Raw genomic sequence first — 17,862 nt, 5'->3', positions numbered from 1 at the left:
AATTTCTTTTTTATGAATTTATTTATTTAAATACATTTTCACAATACCCAACACATATTTTTGGAAAAAACTGACCAGAATACCTCTGTTCGAGAACTAATGTCTTAAAGTCTACCTAAACAATGTTTCACAGAGTTTATGTTTTGTCACGTTGAGAGGAGGCCTATCAAGGACAGCCTTCGGCTTGTTATCAGTGTATAATGTGTTTAAGAGAAATAAAGGAGAGGAGACAACTAAATGTTATATTCTAGGGTACAGTAGAGCCAGAACAAATATTTAACACTGGGAAATCATACTTTGATAATATCAATACTGTCTGCTCTCTGCTACTATCTAAACCAAGTGATTGACTGAGTTCTTTATATTTTAGTGAGTTAATCCATTGCCTTGCAATCCAATCCTCACAGTGTGGCATTTAAAATGGGGTATGGGCATGAATATAGGATTAAAATCAGGTCAAAGTCAAGTCCTCATCAGTTCTGAACACATAAAAAGAAAAAGAATGGGTAAAGTTTTTGTTAACATAACAACAAAGTTTATGTTATGAAATCTTGCTTTATATAAACAGAACCAGTAACAGAAAGAGGCAAAAAAAGTTGTGGCCAAAGTATTTCTTAAATAAAATAAATAAATATGAATAACTGGATGTTCGAGTCCTTAAAAACACTGTTACCATAATTTAGCATTTCAATTTAAAGTTTCATCTGGCAAACTGGTCACTGCTCAGGATTTTCAACTTAAAAATTAGAAAAATATAAGAATAATAATCAGCAAAAAACTGAGCTCTCAACAATACTACCATTAAGATTCAATGCATGAAAATATTAAAAACCCTCCTTCCGATGAAAATGTTCCATAGGAAACAAGTGACAACATTAAGATTTAAGAATTCAAGGTTTAAGATTCAAGAATTATTATGAGCAATTATTTATATGTCTTAAATACACAGAGTTTTCATTGGTGGAAAGACACTCATCCCAGCCCACAGAAATCATACGAACGTTTGAAGCAATGGATGATTAGACACTATGGAGGAACTCATGTGTATTCGATCAGTGCTACAGAATACTTTATAGCTACACTTACGCAGTGCATCTATGGTCATTCACCACACTCCAAATTTCAAAAAAACAAACTAGAAAATGACTGAGACTTAACCTTCACATTGGTAAAATGTCTCCTTCCCCCAGACTATAAACTTGATTCACAAAAATTATTCTACCTTTTAAAATATTTTGTGATAAGCATAAACACAGAATTATGATTACATAGGAGTTACAATAACACTGAAGGGAAAAATTCTGATTCTCAACATGGATAAAAGATATGATACTACCAAGGAAGGAATATAATTCAAATTCCTTTTTCAGAATCTTTTAGATAGTAGAATGAAAGAGTGAGGCGCTTCTTTGTGTATAAACAAAATTATAATTTATGCTTCTTCAAGTCTATAGTATGGGATAAGACTTGGAGGACAATTAAGATTAAAAAGTTAAGTATTTTGTGGATGCATTGTGCTCTTTTAGCAAATTCTGTTAATTAAATACATCACAGATAAAGATGTTTTACTAAATCATACAGTAATTTTACTCCTCAAATTGTGGTAATACTATAACAAACAAATATATGCTAGAATAGCAAGTTTATCTTTTAAAAACTGGTTATTGTATAAGATAACATGCCTATCTCAGAGTACCTAAGTTATTTTATAAATAATATGTCTCTATACTTTTTATCAAAGCTAAAAATCTCCACTTTGTGTTTATCATTCTTTTGGCAAGAGTATACATCATTGAACTGAATTCTTTGTTACTTTATAAAATCAATGCATGTTTTTTCAAATTAAATAATTCAATCAGAATACATTCAGAAAAACATTACTAATTATTATGGAACCAAAATAACAACAACAAACCAAAGAAACCTCCATCACAATGGCAAACAATCATTCCCAAAAGCGAGTCCATATACATACTCCAGAAGAGAATGTAAACTTAGTCTTAGCTCACGCCAAACCTCAGGGAAACTTAGAGTATTGTAAACCGAAAAGCAGAAGAAGGAAATATTTGTTCAAAGATGAACTCTTCTTCAATAAGGCCCTGCCATTTTGTCTTTCATAGTTTATAAACCAGGAAGTACATTCCATGACAATGTGAATAATTTCATCACCTTTTAGTTTCACATCTTAAAACCAACCTATAGAATTCATTGAAACTATAAAAAATTTGGGCTCGAGAACGTCAACAAGCATAAAAAAATGGGTGATACAAAGCAAAGCAGAACAAAACAAGTCAAAACAAAACCATCACATACTTCATGGATTCATGGTGAAAACAAAAGAGAGACTCTTCTTACCGAGTACTCCAAGTCGATAGTTGACTGTGATGACGATCACATTGCCATAACTTGCCAAGACACTTCCATCATATAAATTTCCAGTACCCTCCATATACGAGCCACCATGGATATACACCATCACTGGTTTGGGACCCCCACTGTCCCGAATATCTGGAAAACAAATGGTTGGCAATCGTTCTTATCCTCAAAAATAACACACAATGAAGCAGAGAATACATTTTCCATCTTAGTGAAAAGAGGGCATAATTTCAATATAGCTCTTAAACTGCTGTTTTTATTAAAGTGTTTCTTAAGCAACTCATATAAATAGCTATTGTGGAAATAGCAATAGGCATCCATTGTTTTCTATCAAAATTTTGTTTACAAGTTGCAAACTGACTTACAAAACTTAGACAAGTTAAAATTAGATGTGAATTTTAGTGCATTTTGATTAATTCCTCAAGTGACAGTAAACGCAAAAGAAATAGAATGGCAATGATTCTTAGGACTACTTTTTAAAAATATGATAGACTTCACATGACATTTATGAGCCATAAACTAAAGACAATGGTATTATTGCTGTTGTGAACAAAAGAATCTGTTTAACCTTTCTTATGTACTGTAAAGCTTTGTGTCAAATGCAACATGATTACATCAACTCATTTATGCTCCAATTTGTGAACATAATTACAGTATTGTGTTATGCAAGATGTTTCAGTTTACTACCTAAGTAATGTCAGACGAATGTTTAGGCACGAAAGTCATGTACATCTGTGCTCCTCTTGTTGCATTTAGGGAAATGTCATTAGAATGATATTTTTTAGGAGATTCAGGACATCCACTATATCCAGCTCTCCTTACCCTTTGGAAGAAGAGAACAGACAAATATTTTTTCACTTTCTTTGTGTAGCTAATAGACTCTTCTTCTTCACGCTTTGGCTCTATGTTTTATCATGTAGACATGGGATGGGATAGAGCTAAGTTCAAGTGTAAAGTGTCAAAATTTAGGGTTAAAGTGATTTCTACAGCTCTGAATTTTATTAAATATATTTGCTCTTCTCATACTTTTCCTGAATTCTGTAATTTTCAACAAGGATCTAGAAATAATATATAAATAAACATAAGATAATTTTAATCAGTATGAAAAATGCACTGATTTCTATAGATAAGCCTAACTGTGTATATCAGCAAACATAGTTTTATCTACGGATTATATAGATTGAAATATTTGAACTATTATATGTATGCATATATATGGCTCTGAATATATACATAAAGAAAACATTACTATTATGTAATAGCCCATGATCTCTTATACCCACAATTGAAACAAAATCACATCAAATGTATTATCTTTTTTTATGCCAATATTAAAAAGTATAATTTAATAGTATGTTTTTGTTCCTTTGCTTTTGAAATTTTTTATCACATTTAACTCTCCAACATCCTTATAATCGAGGTGCCAGTTTTCAGAATGGACTAACAGAATACAAATTTATTGAAAGAACTAGTGATTACTTAGGGATTGCTTTGCATTTTTTGTAAAAAAATAGAATGTGTAATGTAAATGCCTTGATTTCTCTAGTGTAATAATAAAGTGATATCTTCAAATGAAGAATCATTTTAGGTCAAGGATTGCAGCTCAGCTTGTTTGCCCAGATTTTCGAGTTGGGGAAATGGCTCATTGCAGAACTTACAAACTTTTTAAAAAGACTATTTAAATTTGACTTAATACCAGTGTATAAAGTTACTAGTACCCCTCTAATTCCCCAAAGGTATATTTGAGAATAATATCTTGTTTTTAAGTAGTGAGGGAAGGATACTTTGACATAGGAACCATTCACTAAACACAGACACATTTAAGAGGAAAATCTGAATTTATTTTCTCCTTGAAACCTTGGGAGAAAAAAATAGTATTCATTCATTTATAAAGATCTGGGGGCTTGTGGCGATGTTAGACTTACACAGAGAAAGCAATCCTTTTGAGATTGTTAAATTGTGCACCTTAAATGCCTGTTTGCTACATACAGTTTCAGCTTCTTATTTTTCTAGTGTGGCTGGCACTGAAGAAGCAATAATAAATTATTAAACTGAAATCATTAACTGACTGTTCACAGCAGACACTGTACTCGGCTAATTGTATGCTTGGAGGTAGCACAGAGGGAGGCTGTTTCAGAATTCTTCTTTAATTAAAATTACATAGAATTACAAAGCACCAACTGTGAACAGTAATGAAATCTTGGTAGAACCATTCTGTTCACCTGGAAAACAATACAGGCACACATGGAGAAGACCTGCCACGTTTTATATTTAATAACAGAATTAAGTGGACATTGTCAGAAAACACTGAAAATATGACAATAGATTCTAGGAGCTATTTTGAGTGGTATCTCTTTATTTTTCTTTGAAAATTAGACTTAAAAGGATTGACTGATAGTCTGGGTTAATCTTAATTTTTAATTTGCCTTTTCAAACTCTTCAAATTTCAGCCTTGCCTAATAACTTAAGATATTGAGCAGTTTTTTTTTCCATAAAGTTCTCTAAGATTCTTATGCTGTGTTCTGAAAAATATTTTTCATTTTAAGTAACCCTGAGATTTAGGTTATAAAAAGTATTATTAGGCTGGTGCAAAAGTAATTATGATACTTACTAAAACAGGTAAAATTCTTGGACATAACAAACCTTAATATTGTTAACAAAGTTTGAGAAACTGTAGAAACTTTGGACGTTTTCTGTTACAGGAAAAAAATGGAAGCCTTTAATAGTGCATTGTCAGAGTGGTCCACCTTAGGCTTTATTTTAATTTAATTTTTATTTTTGAGACTGAGTTTCACTCTCGTCACCCAGGCTGGAGTGCAGTGGCGTGATCTCAGCTCATTGCAACCTCCACCTCCAGTGTTCAAGCTATTCTCCTGTCTCAGCCTCCCGAGTAGTTGGGATTACAGGCGCCTACGACCATGTCCGGCTAATTTTGCATTTTTAGTGGAGATGGGGTTTCACTATGTTGGCCAGACTGGTCTTGAACTCCTGACCTCAGGTGATCTGCCCTCCTCGGCCTCCCAAAGTGCTGGGATTACAGGTGTGAGCCACCATGCCTGGCCAGGCTCTACTTTGTATAATGTTTTATTACAAATTTCTATCTTAGGCTTAACTTTTATGCTTAGTTTATAGGTTTTTTTTTTTTATGTAAATAGCAAATCTAAAGGCTCTCAGTTACAACTATTTATTTGTTTTTAGAAAGAACCAGACTCTTTATAAATAAAACTAATAGATAGCCTACCATTGAATATCATCTGCTAATTCCATCATTTTAATAATAATGTTGAAGGGGGCATTTATCTTCTGTGCAAATATATCAAATGCAGCTTATTAATTTATAATTAATTTTTTAGAGCCAAGTTGTCTCTTTAAACCTTTACATATTTAACCACCTATAAATATAGTGGAATTTGTGAACTATGAATTTTCACTTAAGATTTTTTACTTTGACTAAACAGCATCTACTGACTTTACTAAAATCATAAGAACATGCTCAGAAATTTTAAAATACTAACTCAGTTCCAGTAAAAGTACAAATGTTTGTCAGGCATGTTTATAATTTCCATTATTTGCAATGGTTTTAAGCCTTACTAAACACAAACATTTAAATCAAGTTCTTCAAGTTAAAAAAAAAAATTGGAGTCTGAGTAAACACCTTGATTTAAAATTTTAGTACCTATTTTATCTTTCTTATAGACCAAAATTTTAAGCCAATGTAGCAAGTGTCAATAGATCTAGAGCAGTTAATGGGGATTTATTTATACCTGACAACCAGAGTTTGAAATTACAACTTCCATTAATGATCTTAGTGAATAATTATTAGTGATATAATCATTAAATGTTTACTGATTTTTTTTATCTTAAAGGACTCATGAAGTATTTAATTGCCCATATTTTAGAGTTTTTAGAATTAACAGTTTTAAAATTGTGAAGTATTGCCTCAATTAAATCTTTCTCTATTATAAAAAAATACATTTCAAGGCAGACTTTTGTGCCTCCAGTCATTTTTATGAACCTCAAGTTATCATTCAGAACCACTGAATGAACATAGAAGTGTTGACTGAATTTCTGCTTGTTAAACTGGACATAACAGAATTAAACACACCTTTTTAGCTTAAAAATATTCAAAATCTACAAAAAGTTGTCTTAAAAGGAACTATATAGTATATAAAATTGCATTTAATTTTTTTTGTTTGACAGAATCTCATTCTGTGGCCCAGGCTGGGGTGTGGTGGTGCAATCTAGGCTCATTGCAATCTCCACCTCCCAGATTCAAGCAATTCTCATGCCTCAGCCTCCAGAGTACCTGGGATTATAGGTGCTTGCCACCATGCTGGGCTCATTTTTTTATTTTTAGTTTCACCATGTTGGACAGGCTTGTCTCCTACTCCTGATTTCAAGTGATCTGCCCACCTCGGCCTCCCAGAGTGCTGGGATTACAGGGTGTGGAGCCACCACACCCAGGGTAAATATTGAAATGTTAATATGAAGGCATTATTTGCACCATTAAAAATTTTTAAAATACTTCTTAAATTTTTAAAATAAGTTGGTAGAAATCTGGGATGTTACTTTGAACCATTTTTGTCACTTCAGATTAGTCTTGTTTTTAACTATGGAATTGTCTTAAAGATATACAATTCTGCCAGGCCTGGTGGCTCACGCCTGTAATCCCAGCACTGTGGGAGGCTGAGGCAGGTGGATCACCTGAAGTCAGGAGTTCGAGACCAGCCTGGCCAACATGATGAACCATGTCTCTACTAAAAGCAAAAAATTAGCTGGGCATGGTGGCAGGCGCCTATAATCCCAGCTACTTGGGAGGCTGTGGCAGGAGAATTGCTTGCTTGAACACGAGGGCGGAGGTTGCAGTGAGCCAAGATCACGCCACTGCCCTCCAGTCTCCGTGACAAAAGGAAATTCTGTCAAAAAAAAAAAAAAAGATATACATTCTTTTGTATATCTTTTTGTATACCCAGGAATATGGCCGGTGGCCTTGCAATTCAGTGGCTGAGACTGGGACCTGAAATGAAGCATAGGTGGAGGGGAACTGGGTGGGGAATTTCACATAAGTGATCTGATGACCTGACTTCTGACTGATGTAAATGAAGTTACTTATCAAGTCCTTCATATTTGTTGCCTTATGTCCAGTGATGTCGAGACAACATTTGGAACAAATTCAATACTGATCACAATTTTTATTCACAGTCACATCTACAAAATAATGATAAAAAGAATTGAGTTAAAAATGCTCAGAAATTTCTATAAAAGGTTTCTTTTCCCCTGTAGGATATCTGAATTCATCTTTCTTGTCTTCAAAACAATTATCTGAAACAATACAGAGGAAGAGACCGAACTGGAATTGACTGCTTTGACATTCTACGCTTTTGAGTATTTAAAAATATTTATTGATTCGATAGCTCTTGTGACTGAATGGCTTAGTACTTAACCTGAATACTACCTGACATTTTAATAGGGTTTTAGGATTTTTTAAATGGCTATTTAAAAATGTTAAATGTGCTTCAAAACATGTCTATAAAATAGATTCAGGTTTACATGGCCTAGCTATGATCGCTCAGACTTACCTACTCTAAATAGGTAAATGCCTTACTTGAAGCTGTTTTAACAAAAGGAAAAAAAAATCACATTAAATAAGCAATCAAAATATTTTTAAAATAGGAAAATAATGTATTTTAACCCTTTGCCTAAATTGGGAAAATTTGGCCTTTACAAAGATACACATGAAGAAGTCCTGTGTGCTTTCAGTATTGTTTAGATAACAAATTCTAGGAGTTAAGGATTTTCAAGGGGTTCAAAAAGTCCCAAAGCCTGAAAGTGGAAGTAGTCTTCTTATAGTTTTGGAAACAGTAATTAATGTTCTACAATGTCACAAAATATCCTGAATGTTTGAATGCATCAAATTTCAAATAGTGTTTAAAAAAATCAGAATTTGCATCTTGATAGTATATTTTTAGCTATTTAACATTCAGAATAACTCTTGGACAGCGATAATGATTTGTTTCAAATATTAATGACTGCTTTGTGTTTAATCTTTAATCTACTGCTGGTGTTCGTGGTAAATAAATATTTAATCAAATGTCATACGTTTTATTTAATCAAAATAATTCTTAAGTGTTTCAAAAATATTAACACCAAATATAATTTTTAAGTTCTCAATACTCCACCTCTGTAATTTAATTATCTGTTATGAAGGAATTTATTAAATGTGTATATGTCAATGCAAACAAGGCAAATATTTTAGTAAAAATTTGTTTACCCATAGTTCCCTTGTAACTCATGGAACAAACCTTCTGCTGTCCTTGTTGTAGATTATTTTATTTTGGAAAACTTTTCTTACCACATTATTATTTTCGTTATGAGATTTAATTTCTAGATTTCTGGCACTTACTTTGAAACCTGGGATTACAAAACATAACAAAATAAACAAACAAAAAGCATAAACTTTAATCCTGATTGGAACCAAAAAAGATGAGCTCACTTCAACACCATGTAAAGGTACAGTGAAATCAGAAATGTCACGTCAATCTAGGTAGTGAGTTCATAGGTTTACAGAGTAAATCAGAATTGTATGTCAAATGAAAGTTGTAAGGAGAAACAATTTGGATATTAATGAAGTAGAAAATATTCTATTGCTTATAGTTGCAATGTTTGAAAATCAGAATATTTTACTTGACAATCTGAAAATCATGTCTCCTTGAAATTAAGAATATTCATTGAATCTTGTCTAAGAAAATAGCTACAAACTCTATCAAAAGTACTACAGGAGTCCAGAATACTTAAATGGTTGTACAATGTTTACTACAGTTTTCTAAATAGTTGTAATGCCTTTTCTTATGTATACAATTTAATTGCATTTATGTGACATTTAAGCAAATAAACAGAAAACAGTATTTTTTACATTAAAATATATTGCTCAAGAAACACTTTATATTAGCTTTCAGCTTGTCCTTCATTTTATTGGGTGTGTGTGTGTTTTTAAAACAAATGTCGAATGTAAAAATGAAACACATTTTAATATTTGGGAAAATATTTACATAGATTAGAAAACATGCAAAATGGGCACAGAGAGACTGCAAGGGAGAGATTGTTAGTTCAAAGAAGGTGGACAAAATTCAGTCAAAATGTGGGATGAAACATATCAAAAGTCAGTTCAAGAAAACAAAAAAAAAATGCCCCTCTTTTTAAAACATTTTAATGGTTGGCATCAAAATGTAAAACTTAAATTCATTTTTTTAAAAAATTAATACTCTATATTTGTATGTAACAACAAGCAAGAAGACAAAACACATCAAAAACAGGAATTAAAAACAACTCTTCAAAAAAAGACAAGAAGTAAAAAAATAGAAAGGGGTGGAAAAAGTGATTGAGGCCCTTGTCATGCAAATAGATTTGGTGAAAAAAAATACCTTCATCTTCAGCACCGTCATTATCACCTAAATCATCGGTCTGTTTCTTTGTAAGGGGACCTAGGATTGAGAACGGAGAAATGGAGGGAAAAAAAAAAGACAATTCAAGAATAAACAAGACTGAGGGGAAAAAATAAATATAAATACTAAAATTCTCAAGGATATTTCCAAAAAGAGTGGGGAAGTGGTCACATCATAATTGACTACCTATTTTTGTTTAAGAAAAAAAATCCCTTTCCCAAAAATATCTCATAGAAGGTTTGGGTTGTAAATATATCCAGCATAAAAAATACATTATGGCTTGAAAATCAAGTCATGAGCAAAGACTTTTTTTAAAAAAAAAAAAAACCCATTGCATACAAAAAAGTAAACAGTTTTATTAGCTGAAAGAACTTAATTTATTCAGTGTCTTTTCTAATTTAAATTGGTGGCAACATTAAAAAAGTAGGTCAAATTCATTCTTTAATTTGAGACAATATAATAACCTTAGAGAAGACAGAGATATGAATATCTTAAGTTGCTCTTTTTCTATTTTCTTCTTTTTTTTTAAGAACATTAACATTTGGTTTTCACATATTTTTAATCCATACATTTTTCAAAACTGTGACTTTTTAAAATTACTTGTCATTACACAAATATTTCCCCATGTGTTTTCATTTAAATATTACTTGTGGATTTAAGACATTTGCATCCTGCACAAATGTATCACTAAATAGTCTCATCACTCAGCAGAGCAAAAGTTCGATCAGTAGAAGTCAGTGTTTAGCTATTAAGGTAGTTACCGAGTCAGGGCTTATATTTCATAATCAATTTAGTAATATAATGGAATTACGCCTTAGTGCAGTTTCATGCTCAGTATAGTTATTTATAATAGGATCATGTTTGAGGAGAATAATTGTATTAAAACACTGTGAATGTTTAGTAAGTGTTTTATTATACTTAACAATGCTAATTTGCAAGAATAAAGGAGCACACCAAAGGGGACGTCAAAGGGCATATGAAAGTAATTTTAAGTGTCACATAATTGACATACTCAGCACACAAAACAGCAAGTGAAGTCTCAACATTCTTTTTTTGTTTCCACAACCATTTAATTTGTATGACATTTAATAATCCTCATGCAAAAAGCAATCATTACAAACACAGGACACTCAAGTTAAAAGACAGCCAATCACATAGCAGTAAGCAAGAGAATTTTGTCATGCATAAAATAACAGTCATAGAAAAGGGAGGGAAAAAGAGACTGAAAGTCATGTACTGATTTCAATAATATAAATAGTAAAGAAGCAGCCATTAAGTCTAAGCACACTTCATAGGGAAAGATTGTTAAACATTTTTAGCAAAATTTCTAAGTCTTTTCCGAGATTACTATTCATTATATTTATAATTCCAAACTAAATTTACTATTATAACTCCCAAAGAATGAAAAACACAATCCCAGAAAACAGAGGGGAAAAAATAAGATATAATACAGTTATGTTTCATCAGCTCAGGGAGACAGCCTTGAAAAACAGTAATAACTTGTCAAAAATCAGAAGGTTGGAAAGGCAGAAATGGATGAAGTAATTGAAGTAACCCATTGACTACCTCAATTGAAAGGTCACGGTTTCAAGGTCATTTCAAACACAGACAGGGAAACTGTAAACAATAAATTAAGTGATAGACTTTCATAATCACACCTGCAAGCAATTATTCCATTAACAGAAAACCTAGATAAAGCAATAATTTATATTAATTGACACTCAGTTGCAAGTTCACAGAAATGTACATTTATTTAACATGACCCTGTTTAAATGCAAAAGGCATGCTTAGAATTATTTGACATTCATGCAACAACATAGCTACATTTCTGAAAGCTATACATATTTTTTTCATTTAAATTTTAAAATTGCTGAATCAGAATATTATATTTAAAATATTTCCAATTTCAAAGCATCCCTCAAAATATTAGACTTCAAAAATTATATTTTCAAGCTTTTAATTTTTCTGTAATTTCTTAAAGACTGCAAAAAAATATACATTTCTATTTTCTAGGCTGCTATGTAGAAATTACGGTTTTATTCACTGGTTAGCAACACAATTTAAATGCAGTGGCATTTATTGCTGCCAAAACCACTATCTACTTTCCAATTTTAGTTAAATTACTTAATTTGCTTAATTCTTGGCTATATTAAGAAATCATTAATGTGAGCTCAAATTTTTTTTTCCTGAATCATTAGTTTGCTAATATTTGGAGGCACGTGTAAAATCTATCACAATTAAATCACTGTCTTCATTTTGTTCGGGGCTCTATAAGATCTCTCTCCTGAATTAGTCAGATGGAATTGTCTTTCTTTCCCCTTCTAGGGTACCCAAGTCAATTTACATGATTTCTATGAGGAATCATTCAGGTTATATAGCCACTGAGCCAGTGCTTTCTATATACTTTACATGTATTTAGAACTGGCTAGCTCTTGGGCCTACATGAGTTGCAACAGTAAGAGAATTGTTGTCAAAACATCATCGCCCACTTCTTTGCATGTGGCACATGGTTCTCAGTTGCTAGTTGAGGGCATATGTAGAGAAGTCATGGACAGTATATATACAGAGAGTTTTTCCATGGATGCATGGTTGATGGATCAGTTTTTTTGCTTGTTTGTTTCTTGTTTTTTTTTTTGTTGTTGTTGTTTTATTTTTTGTTTTTTGCTACATTAGTTATTTTTACCTTCCTTACTTAGGAAACTGTGTGTCTCTTACCTGATGTGAGATAATAATTGCATGCATGCATTGTATAGGACATCTTTTATTGTAATAAATCTGAAGAATTAGAAGCAAATACAAATATTGCTTCAGCATCATGGGGATATGATTATCCTGGAGGAGGATTAAGTGCAGTTCTCCCAATACACTTCATTTATTGATACTAAATAAAACGTTATTATTAGATGACAGTAAGTTTTTTCCCATAGTACGAATTACAGCAGTATTTTAGTGATTTCAGTATATCTGAGTGTTCTTAATATCAAGAATTTTTTACATATCTGATTTTTGAAGGTTCCCTAGGAAGAAGAGGGTTGGTAACAGTTTTGGGCAAAACTGATTATAAGAAGAAAGAACACAGATTTCCTTTATCTCTATGCCTAAAGGCACTGAGAATAAATATATACAGAGTTCAGGGCTGCAAACTGAGAAACTCCACTTTGGTTTCTCTGAGGAAGCCTCAGTGGAGTAAACATATGCTTGTGGATTACCGCAACAGATCCCTACATGATCTCAAGATTCCCTCTTCCCCTGCTGGACACAAAACACCACCTCTGCCTAGAGCTCCCTTCTTTCCTAGGGCGTCCGGCTCTCTGGCTCACTTTCCCTTTGTTCTAAACTGTTAGAATGATGTAATCACTCATGTTAAAACATTTTAAATGGAAAGAAAATATTGTAAATGGTAATTGGCATTAATTTTTTATGAAAAGTAGACAGTCACATTTTAGACACTGTATTCCTGTAAATTGAGCAACATCATTTCCTCAAAGGGTAACACACTTACTCTTCAAATAGAAATAACAGTTATTAACAACATTCTAACCACAGCTTATGCTTCTTTTAAACAACAAATACTGCATTTTCAATACAAGCAGTTTAAATGGATATCTCAAAGCACCAAAATATAAAGCAAATGAGACCACTAAAACCAGTGTGTAGAAGTGATTAATGCTACCTTGAAACTCTATTGGGTCTGTCCTCCCTGAGGAACACACACATAACTCTCATTAGAGTTAATAGGAGAGTAGACCTCCTGTCATTTTGAAAGGGAGTGAGAGTAATTACTATACTTTATATCTCCTATGGGCAATAAATAAATTCAGTGGTGAAACAACAGGACTAAGCAAGGTAAAGGGAACTCCTAACATGAACTTTGAACTCATTTAATTCCAAAATAGTTCCTTTTCGATTAACATGAGCATAATTCAAAGTATGGGTTCTTGTAAAGGACGTGCGATGCATTCTTACATTTCAGAATCCGACCAGAGCCTTTTATTTTTTAAAAAGGGAGTAAAAATATCAGCGTTTCTCTGTAGTTAACAGGAGAATAATTATGAGCTCTGAAATAATTACTATCCACCCATATTAATGCTGCTTTTTATCATTCCCTTTGATGAAGGGCTAATATACTTTGGGTCTCAAATACATTAGAACTGATTATAAATTCCTTCGTTATGGGTTCAGTTCAGCAGAAATTATCCATACTTTGTGTCACACATATCTGCAAAAGGCAAGTAGGTTGAGGGTATTATTAGCTCCCGACTTAGAAAAGCTGCCCATAAGAAATGTGTCCTTCTCAAGGGAAGAAGCCTCTGAATTTTTTAGGATTATTTAGAGCTTCTGGCTCCAGTGGTCCCACCATAATAGACGGAAAGCCCTGGCTATTGACCTTGTTCTTTTCCCCTGTCCTCTTGACCCAGCAGTCTTTGAAGTAAACTGATTGTAAAGCATCCCTAAGGCCATTTTTACAAAATGAGAGAATTTAAGATATTGCCATTGTTGTTCTGGAGCAATTGGAAGCAGGCTAAATGTTCTCAAGGATGTATTCTCTTGGGGTAAAATTTAGTTTATAAAACTTGAATCAAGGATATGAAAAAATATGTGTATTCCGGAGAACAATGCCAGAATTCAATGCATTTTAAGTAATGACAGGATTATATTACTATATTTGACTTTTTCAACCTGACAAACATTAAAATACAATGGTTTTAAGAAACTAGATATTATGACAGTTGTCATTGCAAAGTTATTGAATTTTACCCATTGAAATTTAGTTAATTTTATATAACTAAAATGAATACATAACTTTTGAGAATACAGAAATCAGTAAAAGTGACTGATTTGGAATCATTCTCGCTAATTTCATATTACTATATTTATTCAACAAAAAGTTATCACACTTTTGAAACTATTGATTATATGACCAGATATAAAGAAATCATAGCTGAAAAATAATTTTCTTTCTGGAAAATGTTTCAGTTAAAGGGGAATTACATTTTTGAGAATGTCATACGTTTGTATTATGCTAAACTAAAAATCTAATGCAAGCCACTCCAATGAGATATTGGAAGTGAATTTTGGAACACTTGATTATTTAAAAAAAGAATCCATATCAGTGCAAATCTTGGTGGTGGTGCTCTGTCATTCATGACAATGAGTGTCATTTAGGTGAGCTGCCTGTTTAGGCTAATGGCTCCTATGTACACATGTTTTGGAAGGAAACAATTTCCAAGGGTCTGAAAGCAACAGACATACCCTATGTTTATTTTTGTGTTGGAAGAAGACACATAAACACAAAATATATTCCTTCAGACAGTTTTTCAGAGGTAACAGCACAACTTGAAACATAAAAAAAAAAGAAAAGGAGAATCTTATGTTAAAGTCAGGAAAGGGGAAAAGAGAATTTTTCTCTGCTCTAGTACATTGAGAAGAGCTCATTTGTATTTATTTAAAAAATAGTTTTTCACCATAAATTACCTTGATTACATAACACTTTGATGACAAAAGCAATTCCATCTAGAATAAAAAAATGATAGCATCTGGGGAAGAAAGAATTTAAGTAGATAAAAAGTAAATAAAATAGACTAACCCCTAACCTGAGCATCAGCAAATTTGCAAAGCTCATTATTTTTTAACACTATATTTGTTTGATTTTTTTTACATGCAGATACAGTATTTCTACAGCCTGAAGAATCTCAAACTGATGTTCCTTTTATTCTGGAGAAATGCTTCTGTATACTCTATAAACCCTTTCACACTTTGTGAAGACACACTCTCCATTGCCCTGACTTTCCAAGTATTATCCAAAGTTGCACCTAGAGCAGGAGTCTGGTGAGAACACAAGTGCCACTAGATGTCCAGAGCTATTTCAATGAAGATGGGATTGGGATGGCATCAAAAATCCAACCTCCCTGCCATGGTTGCGATATTCTGTCATCCAGCCGTTTAACAAATATATGGTACATTAGGCATGAAGGATACATGGAGGAACAAAACAGGCAAGACAACTACACTCATGAAAATTAGATCTCAGCAAAGAGACATGAAGCAAATATACATACACATACACTTATAAATTGTGATAAGTGTCAAGGAAAAAGTCTTGGTGCTATAAGATGTTATACAAGGTGACCTGGCTGAGTCTGGGAAGTCTTCAGTGACTAGGTGCAATGTGGCCTGAGGGCTGAAAGATGAGTAAACACCAGGCAGGCAAAGGGCTGGGTATGAGGAGGTAGGGCGGAAAGAAGATTTCGGGGAAAGAAAATAGCACATAGAAAGGCCCCAAAAGAGAGGAAGCCTGGAGGTCAGTGTGGCTGGCATACAAGCAGTAGAAAAGAGAGTCGTGGGTGATGAGGACAAAGAGCCAGACAAGAATCAACTGGAACACACAGCCCCTTCAGCTGGAGGATTTTTGTCTTAATCTTAAAAGCAATGGAAGCCATTTACAGGGTTTAAGCACACACTGATAAACTCTGCCCTATCTGAGTCTTAAACACAAGAATCAAAAAGAGGCAAAATCATTCTCAGAAATACGACAGGGAATATTTTATATAGAAGCCTGCATTATGCTCTCATCAGACAAGAATTGCTTTATGGAAGTGAAATTAGATGATGAAAAAGGAGCCTCTGAGGTCTTATTCCATTTGTGTTTGCAAGTAAAATTAATGTCACCAAAAAGTAAAATTCAAGACTGTAGCACTTCTGAAATTTTATAAATATTTCTAAAGTTTTGATTAAATATGTATTTAAAGTTAAATTCACTTTGCCTGAGAATTAACATATTTTAATTGATCTTATATTCATAAAGATACAATATTCTGCAACAATTTCTACTTGGATGTCTCACCAACATCTCAGTACAACAGGGATGACCATCATCTCCACCTTCAAAGCCCATTTTCCCTCCAGAATAGGTCTTGCTTTCAGAGGTATAACTCCCTCTGTCTCTAAACTCTAAATCTAGAAATAATATTTAACTATTCCCTCTTCCTTCCTTTGCTCTCATCATATTTCATCAGATTTCCCAGGGAAATCTCATTCCTGTCATTAAATACTCACTACTGTTAGCCTAGTCAGTGGCCACCATTACCACATGATTGAATTATTGTAGAAAGCTCTTGGTTGCTTCTACCATCATGCAGACTCCAGACTCTCTCCCAATCCATTTTGTATTCAATGGGTTTTTTGAAGTTGTAGTTATTAATAGTGGCAAACCCAAAGAGAAAAAAGATTTAATCATTGTAAATTAACATCAGCTAAAATGTGCACACATTCAACTCCTTCTGAGACTAAAATTGCAAGCACTCTAAGGGAACTAACAGGAACTTAAAAACCTAAAGGCTTACTTAGACATAGTGAATCTTGTACTGTGAGTTTTAAAATAGCTAAAACAAGACAGATGAAAACTAAATATGGTTTAACGCTAGTTTTGATGTTTTCGAAATTCATGAGCAAAAATAAGATATTTTCTATTCCAAATGGAAGCTAGTCATTTAAAATACATTTTTAAAAACGCAGTGCAGATTAATGTAATTTAAACATGACTTTCATTGTTCCACTACTCTCCTTAAAAGTCTTTACTATTTCCTTATTCCTATTGTCATATACTAAATGCTCAAATCCAGCCCATAAGACCCTCTTACTATCTGCACATTTTATCTCTTAAGTTCCATTGCTTTCCAAAATATGTCTTTTTTTTATTGTGAGTCTTGTGCTGTTGAACAAAACAGTGACTTCATCCTTAGACCTTGTGTATTTTATTCCATATGTTTGATTCCTTAAAGTTCTTATTATAATCAACTCACCTCAGAGAGGAGGAAAGGTGTTAGTGCAAACATGGAGAGTCTCCTCTACAATAATGTGTAAGAATATTTCACATTGAAAAGAAAGGAGTATTACTTTGTATTTTGGCCCAAAATGCTGTCTTCAGGATATGAATGAGAGAGAGAGTTCTCTACACACCAGCAAGACCTGACTATAAAAATACCTTAACTTTTTGGCATTATTAAATTTTATCTTCATAAGTGAGATAAAAAGATTGAAGCAG

General features: G+C 32.8%; 1 protein-coding gene across 9 annotated transcripts in view; it reads right to left on the bottom strand.

Moving 5' to 3' along the window:
* The window catches only part of NLGN1 (neuroligin 1), a 905,219-nt gene that overhangs the window by 485,013 nt on the left and 402,344 nt on the right, over window positions 1–17,862 (bottom strand). For 6 of the 9 annotated variants that reach the window (XM_009446867.4, XM_009446866.5, XM_063807333.1 and 3 more), the window contains exons 3-4: window positions 9,798–9,857; window positions 2,356–2,508 (exon numbers count right to left, since the gene is read on the bottom strand). In XM_009446867.4, coding sequence (XP_009445142.1) covers window positions 2,356–2,508; window positions 9,798–9,857 — 213 coding nt within the window. The remainder of the gene's footprint in view (window positions 1–2,355; window positions 2,509–9,797; window positions 9,858–17,862) is intronic. The other 3 variants (XM_054681258.2, XM_054681260.2, XM_054681261.2) reach the window with 1 other exon arrangement.

The sequence above is a fragment of the Pan troglodytes genome, chromosome 2 (assembly GCF_028858775.2).
Source record: "Pan troglodytes isolate AG18354 chromosome 2, NHGRI_mPanTro3-v2.0_pri, whole genome shotgun sequence".
Classification (NCBI taxonomy): domain Eukaryota; kingdom Metazoa; phylum Chordata; class Mammalia; order Primates; family Hominidae; genus Pan; species Pan troglodytes.
Note: the sequence above shows the minus strand (reverse complement) of the source record. Positions and strands in the feature narration are given on the sequence as shown.